This window comes from Molothrus ater, chromosome 14 (assembly GCF_012460135.2).
Source record: "Molothrus ater isolate BHLD 08-10-18 breed brown headed cowbird chromosome 14, BPBGC_Mater_1.1, whole genome shotgun sequence".
Classification (NCBI taxonomy): domain Eukaryota; kingdom Metazoa; phylum Chordata; class Aves; order Passeriformes; family Icteridae; genus Molothrus; species Molothrus ater.
Window position 1 is genome coordinate 11658690 of NC_050491.2, and position 10275 is coordinate 11668964.

The 10275-nt window shown below is 39.1% G+C and overlaps 1 protein-coding gene across 2 annotated transcripts in view; it reads left to right on the top strand.

Annotated features, from left to right (window-relative positions):
• The window catches only part of NRK (Nik related kinase), an 88851-nt gene extending 79612 nt beyond the window's left edge, over nt 1-9239 (top strand). For both annotated transcript variants that reach the window (XM_036402164.1, XM_054516362.1), the window contains exons 29-31: nt 8-167; nt 4511-4653; nt 5452-9239. In XM_036402164.1, the coding sequence (XP_036258057.1) occupies nt 8-167; nt 4511-4653; nt 5452-5535 (387 nt within the window). In that variant the 3' untranslated portion in view covers nt 5536-9239. The remainder of the gene's footprint in view (nt 1-7; nt 168-4510; nt 4654-5451) is intronic.
• Nucleotides 9240-10275: the final 1036 nt, after the last annotated feature.

The window sequence follows — 10275 nt, forward strand, 5'->3', positions numbered from 1 at the left end:
ATTCCAGATCCAGGGGACGATCCGCCCCCATGCCATTATCATCCTCCCAAACACCAGTGGCATGGAGCTCCTGCTCACCTACGAAGATGAAGGCATCTACATTGATATATATGGGCATTTCACAAAGGAGACTGTTCTACAGTGGGGAGAAATGCCAGCATCTGTAGGTATGTATGAAAAATAGCTCTCTATTAAATATAAGATGCTGCTGCATGAAGCCTGACTTCTTTATGAGGTTTGTATCTCTGTGAAAATGGTTGTATGGCACATAAAGCAGCTTCTGAGCAAAGCAGATGTGTAAAAGAGTAAACAGATTTATGGGTGTTTGTGTTAACACAGCCAATGATTGCAATAGGGGCTTCGCATTTGGACACAGTCTGTATTCTTGTCACACTGTTTATTGCATCACACATTGACTATACAGACAGACTTCACTGAGGATGCAGCTTACCACCAGTTTCCACAGGGAGAATGATGTGAATTACAGAGGGGAAGAAGTGTTTTGGTTGTTCATAGCTCACAGCGTTTTATGTAGAAATTCACAGCTACTGAGGGGTCAGTTACTGAAGAGATCTGTAACTCCTGTCAAATGGCCCCTTCATTTTAGCACTTTAAATTCACAGGGCTGCCAGCCCAGGGTATTTGTGATAGATTCTTAATCTCCCCATGCTTGCAGTTGGCTGTGTAGGAGGAGATTCTGCTTGTACTGCAGCCAGGACAGCTGTTTGTTTCACCTTTCCCATAGGGCTTCAGGCTAACAGTGGGGAAAATGAAGCACAACATAGGCAGATTTTTGAGTTTATTACTTGCTAATTTCTGTCTCACTCCTGTTCTTTACTTTAAAACAAACATTCCAACAAAACAAGCCCAAGACAATTAGACTGCACAGAAGCCTGTTATTATCTTGGTGGAAACTGGATAGCACAGTGAAAAATCAAGGATGTTCACCTTTTTCCTTTCACTTCTACCTGAGTAGTTTTAGGGAAAGCCCATCTTTGGGATGTGGTACAAATCAAATCTGACTTCTGATTGAAATTATATTTCCACTAAAAATTAACCTAACCTATAAACAACAACTCAAACTTCAGATAAGGCCTCTGTTAACTGTTATTTTAATAATTTTACCCCTAACTCCTATTAATTTTCTTAATCCTTTGATATCCTTGGCTGCAGACAAAAACATTATAAGAGAAGTGTGAATAACTGTTATTTGAATGGCCCAGCTTAGGGGCAACTTTACAGTTTCTTAAAAAATCCTGTTTTCCTGGAATTTCTATGCCCATTTCAAACCTCCTGAAGTCTGTATGAGCATGTCTCAATTTTCACTCCATGCTGCAGAGACAAAAGGGTCTTGTGTTACCCTCAGGGTGCTCTCTAGTCATCTCTTTCTCATTTCTTGATTTCTTTAAACAAGTATTTTGAAAGAAATGTTTGTAGTTGGTAAGAGTATTTTGATAGAAAAAAATAAAAAGTTTGTATTATAATCGATGGATTTAGGGCAGAGAATCTAAATATATCTTACTCATAGTCTGAAATTGGGACCTCTGTGACCAATCTGTTAATAAGAAATCAGAGAGAGGAAGCTCAAATCCCATGGGAAATTAAAAAACTGTAGAAGTATTCTATGTTTAATCTGAAAAATGTACACATATGTAGGGCTAAATATAAATATAGCTGTAATATTTTCTATGAAACAGGTTTCAAAAAGGTATTAAGAAACATCAGGTTAATAAGATTTGGGAGCACTCTTGCCTGTTTGTGTGAGTAATGAATTATTTATAGTATGTAGCCATGAAGGGTTGACACAAATCTGGATATTCCCAGAGGAACTAGTAAAAGTCTTTATTTCCTTTTCCCTGTACATTTTAGAAGCCTCTTCTGTAGAGAAACAGACAGTGTAACCAAAAGGTGGTTAAATTACTGCCTCAATGCTCTACAACATACCAGCTGGAAGCATAGCATATTTTTATCTAAAGCTGCAGTGGAAAGTGGACTCAAAGTAACTGTTCCCAAGGTGCTCATGGTATAGGAGCTATTGTTCCAAAATAAGACAACTTTGAGTATCTGCTCTCAGTTCATCTCAAATGAAACACCTCTAAGAGCTCCCACATGGGAGGACTATCATGATTCAGTACTGACCTCTGAATTGATAACCTGCTATCCTTCACATTAATCTCCGTGTATAGATAAGTCATTATTACTGGACAACTGTGCAAATGGTGTAATGAGGCCATTTTGTTTGCATGCTGTTTCACAGAAGAAATTTGGGAAAGAATTTTTTGATTCTGCTACAAAACTGAAATTTTTTGCTGCTTGTACTTAAACCTGCCATTGTCAGTTGCCAAGTTCTGGGTATATTGGCCAGACAGCAAAGCATCAGGCCTGAACTTGGTGTATCTGGTTTATTCAGTTCCTTTTTGAATACTGCCTGGAGGTCAGATCTCTTCAGAACACAGCAGAAGTGGCCCAGCACATGACCTAGAGGTTGCAGCAGACACTAATGAAGTGGTTCCTGGGAGCTGCAAGGAAGCTATCAAATTAAAATCTGCCAAAGGCACAGATACAGACAGAGCATAGTGGCAGCTGGAGTGTAGATTTCATCTAGTGGAAAAGATCAGGAGACTTATTAGTTCTTTGTTGCTAGACCTATATGACCTATACTAAACAGAGTAGCCACAGAACAGTTTCATGCTGTTTATACAATGCACCTGCCTTGCTTCCCACCCCCAGAACCACAGGCTGCCTCTGTCTCTATTGTGTTCAAAAGCAAACTTTGAAAAGGTTAATGTGATGTCAGTTGGTACAAAAAATAGCAAAAGTTTGAGTCTTGTATCATTTTGATGTTTTTCACTTTATATGTGGTCTGGGCTTACTTTTCAAACACTGTAGACTGCATGGGTGCTGCCCTGGGCTCATGTTGCTGCTGCTGCACTGTTCAGAAGTGTTAATGACACTTTCTTCACAGCCTACAGCAATGGTGCCCTGTTGTACAACCTGAAACATAAAGAAAAGATTGTAAAATATATTCATTTCATGGCTTTGAGTTGTAGAAAATACTCCTCCTCTTTTGCCACTCACCCTTGGTTACTCACTGCTGCTTTGCTTTTAAAACAGGTTCATTTCTTCTTCTTTACTTATGACTGGAATACTGGGAAAGAATTATCTTGCTCTCAGAACTAGTGGCAGGGAAGCCTTCAGTGTGCACAAAGAATAACTGAAAGTCTTCTGAACAGATTTAGGGGAAATTTATAGACTCTGAGGAAACTAAAATCACAACACTGTAACCAAACCATATGTGTTTCCGAGGAGGTATGATTTTATACATTTGTTCTAACAACAATTATAAAGCAAGGATTCCAAGTTAATGTTAAATCAACCCTGCTAGAAGTATATAAAGTCATGTGGGCATATTGCCTTTATTTTCTGCTGTCCTTCTCAAGCAGGATTGCAGGCTGTTGTTTCCAGTATCAGTCTGTACTGAAAGTTCAATTTTTAGACAAAAACCTAAATCAACATGGAAGGTTTTAAGAAGCAGACCTTGCTCACACTAATAATGTAGGGCAGATATACACTGTCAAAGGAAGCTAAAAGCCAGTCCAGTGCACACATTCCCTCTACATCATTTCAGAGCAACAGAATTCTCAGACTAATACAGTAACAGTTGATAGTTGAGCAAGAAGAACAATTTCTGAGCATTGACTACCAATAGAGCATAACTAATGTGATTTTACCTTGGAAGCCCATACAAGTACCAGTCAGAGGTCTTTCACTGAAACTGTGCCTAATTTGAAATCGGTGGTCTTAACTCCTTCATCACTATTCCAGTTTCTTATTGCCAGATTTAATGGGAGTATTGTACTAAGCTTCCACAGTGCTAGAATATATTCTTTTGGTTTTGGAAATATTGCATATAACCAGGCATGGGAAGACACCAAATTAATCATGCCATGGTCTCAGATTCTGAAGTATTCAGGTTTCAGACTAAGCTGAACTCCATAGTAAATACAAACCCTGCTTCCTACTAGGAACAGAGTGCAGTGGGTACAGAGAAGACAGTCAAGACTTTTCTTGAATATGAACAGTTAAAGGATGAGAGGCAAAGATGGGCACAAGTTGCACCAAGATATTAGGAAGAAATGTTCAGCCTTGAAAGTAGTGATGCATTGCAGCAGGGTCTTGCAAAGGTTGTGAAATATCCACCCAATCATATCTGTACAAGGTCCTGAGTAACCTTGTCTATTTTGGCCCCACTTTGGGGGGGGGACAGTGGTTAAGCAAGATGCCCTTCAGAGTTTTCCTCCAAGCTTTTGTGAGTTTAAGATATACAGTAGTAGTTAAGATTTATGTCTAGAGTTCAAAATAAGTCTGAGAGGACAAACTGAAATTTAGTTACTATTCCTAAGGCTTTTTTATGCAAACTTAATCAGATCCATAATTAACATAAATGAGGCAAGAATCAGTCTTTCAGCTGTTAAACAGTACCTTTTTTTTTTTTTTTCTTGTCTTCTAGCTTACCTCCTTCAGTCCAATCAGGTCATGGGCTGGGGAGAAAAAGCAATTGAACTACGCTCTGTGGAAACAGGAAATCTGGAAGGAGTATTTATGCACAAGAAAGCACAGAAGCTAAAATTTCTATGTGAAAGAAATGACAAGGTACAGAGATGACTACAGTGTGGTGACTTAGCAAAAATGAGTAACAGCTGACTATGATACACCAGTTAATTCTGGTAACTTTGTTACTGGTTATTTCCTACCTTGGTATAACTTCCCTCTTCAAAGCCAGTGTAGTCACTGGTCCCACAAAGCACCCATTATGGATATTCATTAGGGATGCTGCACACATTCCCACCCCCAGCTGTTAGAGCTCTCTATTCCACCCAGCCTTCACTGCTATCAGTGAAGACAAATGCAGGCATTGTGAACTGCACAGCACCACAGGTGTAGTGGGGAGGGTTAGTGAGTGAGCCCCAAAAATTCCCAGCTACAGAACTGCCTCTCCTGAACTACTGAAATTACATGAGTTAGAGCAGTCATCATGGGGTAAAAAAACGCAACACTCCTAATTGCAGACACCAGAGTATGGATAATGAGGTTGGATAATGATTTCTTGCATATAGCAATTTTGGTAAATGTTCTCTGAAATCTGTTTAGTCCCACTGTCATATTTAGAAAACTGAAATCCTAAAACCTTAGATAATTATTTTTAAATGTTCTCCTATGTATTTTCAAATAGGGAGAGAAATACATTTTTAAAAATGCAGTTGTACCACATATACAGTTTCACTTTAAAAAGTTTCTCAGGGGATTAAAATTCAATGGTGATATATGTGTATCCTTGTATTTGGGACTGTGGCATTCTATCACCTTTCTTATATGAGTAAAAATATTTTCATAAATATAAACTGACAGTAGCATCTTTTTCTTCTTCTTCTTTTTTTTTTCCCTTTCAAGGTGTTCTTTGCATCTGTACAGTCAGGAGGCAGCAGTCAAATATACTTTATGACTCTTGGTCAAAATGTACTATTCAACTGGTAAAGCACATCAAAATGAAGACAATGAAAAATTCCCTGTAGGTAGCAGTGTAAAATTCTCAGAGGTAATATACACAAATTTGTACTTCTTACCTACAAAAATGTTGTCATTATTGACTTATTAAAATTCATATTCTTTCAGTCTGGAAAGAATTCCATTTTCCTGTTGAAGTATTGCAAACATGTTTAGTTGTCTTTCAAAGTTTGTTGCAAACAAAGATTGTATTAGGAGACTTTAGTGAAGAATGTAGCCAATATAAGAAGCTCCTGTACTCTGAAAAATGGACAACTACACTTTCACAGGTGATGTAATGTTGGTATCTTGAACTGACGTCACTTTTTATGGACAGTGACAGCTGTAGGCAGATACAAAACCACAGTTGGAATCTATTTTGGTTTGGGATCCTTTTGCAGTTTAAGCAAGCTGTTACTGTCTTAACTTGAATGACTTGTCCACGCCTTACAACAGGGAAGGAGTAAAAGGGTTTGTGGTGGGTCCCAGCCAGACTAGAATGCTTGAGGGATCCTCCTTGGACCTTGAGGGATCATCCCCTGTGCTGGGTGGACAGGTGTGTTTCAGTACAGAGTTGTAAAAATAGTTAATTCTGAACATGTGCCCCATGTGGGAGATTTCTACCAATGCAGGGAGGGACTGACTTCGTGTTTCTCTCAGGGCTGGATGCCTGAGCCCATAGACACAGTTACTGTAGGATGTATTTGTAAAAACAGTTTAAATACTCAGTCAAAATCGTAGATACATAAAGCATTATGAAACAGAACCTGTAACTTTCATTCGCAGCTGGGACCCACACTTATATGAATTGATTTAAAGGCACTACCCATGTATATAAAGAAGGGCACAAGAGCAGGCACTTTCTTTTCTTCCTTCTTGCTCTTTCACATGAAGTCTTTGTGTATTTGTATGTAAATATAATCTTTCCACAACGGATATTAAGATTAACAAATGTATTCTTAATATAGCTATGAAAATATCCAAAGAGTTAATCTATTATAAATAGAAAATATAAATAAGTCCAGGTGCTTTCTATGCTAATTATACCTAAATAAAGCTGCGTCTTCTAGTGTTATTGGTGCCAGTGTTTCTGCATAAACTCTGTTCTCAGGGGCTTATAAGTTGGCCATAAAACTATAGAGATATAATATATACATATATATATATGTACACACTATATACAATCATATACTATGATTCAGTTTTAGGGTTAAATGTAATCCTTATGTAGCTGATTTTTGGATGTGCTTTGAAAATGTAGAGCATCAAATGTAATACAAAAGAGCTCATTCCAGACATGATACAGTAGGGATAATGCTGTGGGCAAAAGTGAAATCACTGGTTCCAGTGCTTGAAAATAGGTATTTTTACTTGAAATATTTGATACTGAAGGGTGCAGGAAAAGTGTGTTGGAATATCTCAGAAGTGTGTTTGTCTACCTCAAGGATGATGGTTCTGTGTTGATAAGAGGCAGAAATAGAGCTGTTGGAGCTGGCAGCTGTCCAGTGTGTCAGTCTGGGTGCTGGCAGTGATGCTGTGACTGACAGGTGCTCAGAACTGTGTCCCTGTGCTGTCCCAGCAGGGAATCAAATTAGGGGCTAATCACCCTTCCCCCTGTTCCCTGGGCTGGCACCTCCCTGCTGCAGGCAGGTCAGAGGTGCCTGCACTGTTGCTCTTATGTTTTTGGCTATCTGGAGGACTGCACTTTCCAAAGTTACTAACCTAGCACTTTTCACAGGCACTAGCTTATCTCAAAATCTATAGTGCTTTTTAATGAAGAATTTTCCTTTTAAATGTTTAACTAACAGAAAAATAAGCCTGAAGCCATACTAAACAAATACATTTAAATACTCAAAGTGGTTCTTAATGTATGTGAGTGATTAGCTTGTGCAGACTTGAAACCTGAATGGAAACTGCTTGAGCAGAGCTGTGTGACAACAGGAGCTCTGTTGTAGTAATGTTCTTGCCTGTTGCCAGGGCCAGGGCTGGGGCAAATGAGCAAAGCCCGGCTTGGCTCCCTGTGCTGCTGAAAATTTGGGCTTCTTGCATCGGACTTATAGAGTAAACAAACAACAGGGGGGAAAAAAAAGCCACCAACAAAACCAAACAAGTCCAAATCTATAACAGAATCAGACATGAAAGTTACAATTACTAGCAAAAGTAAGTTGGAGACAATCAATTGATATAAGCAACTTCCTTGCTTTTGACTTAAAAGTCCAAGAGACTGTGAAGGAAGAGCAGCTTTCATTTTGCACACAATAGGTGTGCAAAACTTGCAGAGCTGCTCGTGCTGCAAGTAATCAGTGATCCAGGCTGCCCTGTAATATTTTGAAAGTGTGCTTATCTCAGCAGCCTCTGCACTACAGAGAATGCATGGGATTTGTCCCTCCCCTGTTCTGGTGTCAACAGGCTGATATTTTCCTGATGCTAGGGACTAGTTAAAAAGAATTTAGCAAAGAACAGTTGGAATTTATAACAAGTCATATGAACAGATTAAGAAGCAAATGTGATCAAGCTTAAGTTTACTGTAGCATAAAATTACAATGACAATACGTTGACACACTGTGAAAAAGTTTAACTCTATGCTAAAAGGGAAAAAACCCAACCAACCACAAGTTCAAGAGAGGGAATATGCACTATTACATTGGGATTATAATTCATTCTGTTTCCCTCTGTTAGCTTTCTTCTTTCTAGCTCCAATTCAAAGCAGTGAGTCGGATTTTCATCTTCTATTCACTGTAAAAAAAACATTAAAAATTTTCTATGTGTAATTATGGAAAGCATGAGGCACTTAGAGGTGAATGCTTTTGAAGGATTTAGAAGTGGTATTGGAAATAGCAACAGCAACTGAATGCAACAAGGAGAAACCTGTGGCATTGTCCCTCTATCAAGAGATAGTCAGAAAGGCTGAAGATGAGAAAGAGCTCAGAGATGTTGAGAAGAGTAACAGAAGAAAGAGGAAGTGACTGAAGAGGAGGGAAAAGCTGAAGAAAAGAAACACAAGTAGCCAAAGGTAAGGGAGTGTATGTCTGGCACAGCATATTGCTGTAGGAGGAATACAAAGGTTAAAAGATGTTAAGGAAAAGAAAGTAGCCAAAGAAATGGAAAGGTGTCTGAAATGACTGGGGGGCACTGAATGAGGGAGCATTTTGAATAACTGTTCAGCTCAAAGCAAAAGTACAAAGGCCAGAAGAAAAAAATGTAAAAAACCAGTAACCAAGGTTACCCAGACATAATTTTAACTATGCAAAATGTATATCAAATTTGTAATTTCATTTTGTGAGGTGTTTCACTAGCTTTACCCTTTCACTAACTTTTAAAACCAAGGAGTAAACTGCTTAATGTGTTTTCCTAGTGATGTCACTTTGACATGGAAAAAATGCTACAGGGGCAGAATGTTAAGGATCCATGTCATCAACCCTTTGGTACATGCAGTCTCCTAATGACAGGTGGTGCTCATAATGTTGCATTTGCCACACAAGATTGTGCTGATGCTGCAGCAATGTAGAACTGTGTGTGTATGTGCCTGCTTTCATTTTAGGCATGGTGAACTCTCTTTTGCAGCCTGAAGCTTGGCACATGACTTCAAAACCTGGGAACCATGCAAGTTATGTACTGTATGCTATGTATTGTTCTCTAATGTGGAAATTGTACAATTGAAACAGTAATAAAAATACTCTGAAAAATCAAAACTAGTATCACACTTGTAATGATTCTGTTATATTGACATCAGCTGTTGTAAAAATTGTAGAAACCTTTGTTATTGTTTTCCAAATCCAGTCACCATTCTTAGGGAAACATTCACATCTGCCTGTAGGAACAAAGCAAATATATATCCTTGTATGGATAAAGATGCCCAGGTGACAGTGTGAGAGTTCAGAGTGGACAGAGTGCACCTGAGGGTGACAGCCAGTGCAGTGCTGTGTGTGCTGCTAATGAGCTTCCCTGCATTTCTGTGTGTCTGCCCTTCTCTTCACACAAACACCCCGTGGCATGAGGGCACTGGAACTACAGCAAAGTGACAGCTTGCAGTCAGTGATGCTACAAGAACTGGCTTTTGTGCACATCAGCCTGAGTGCCAGGTTAGCCCAAGTCACTTTTTCTCAGGTAAGCTCACATAGTCTTTATTGCCACTGGCATTGTTTCTCCAAAGATTGATTGACCAGGGGTGAACACAAGTATTGTTTAGCACACTTGGTTGTAGGCATATAAAAATCATATTGTCTTCAATGAGCTGCTTGCACACCCTGACGAAGCAGGCTCAGCATAACACAAAGCCCTCAGTTCTTGTGATGTGGTACAGCCATCTGCTGATGGCTCCTCTCCAGTCATTACTGATTCATTCTCTGAGTGTTTCTCAACTTCCAGTTTCTAATCCAGTCATATCAGTCCCACTGTTCAGGTATGGTAGGGAAATTACATCTAGATGAACTCACAGCATAACCTTTTAAAAACTTGGTGTTGACACACTGACAGCAAGATACACCCTTGTTCCAGTTTTGAAATTGGTGTGTTAGCTGGACCTCTGCTGGTGAGAAAGAAGGCAGCAGGAGCAAGTTCCTAAGAGAAGGAGCAATCTTGTATCTGAACCTGCAATGCATACAGATTTATCCAGTATAAAGTATTAACTCTGCTATCAGTCCCCATCAGTCCATTACCACTCCACAAAAGCTTCAGCTTCAATGAATGAAACCCCAGTGACCCACAATAAAAATGGCAACAAATGCACAT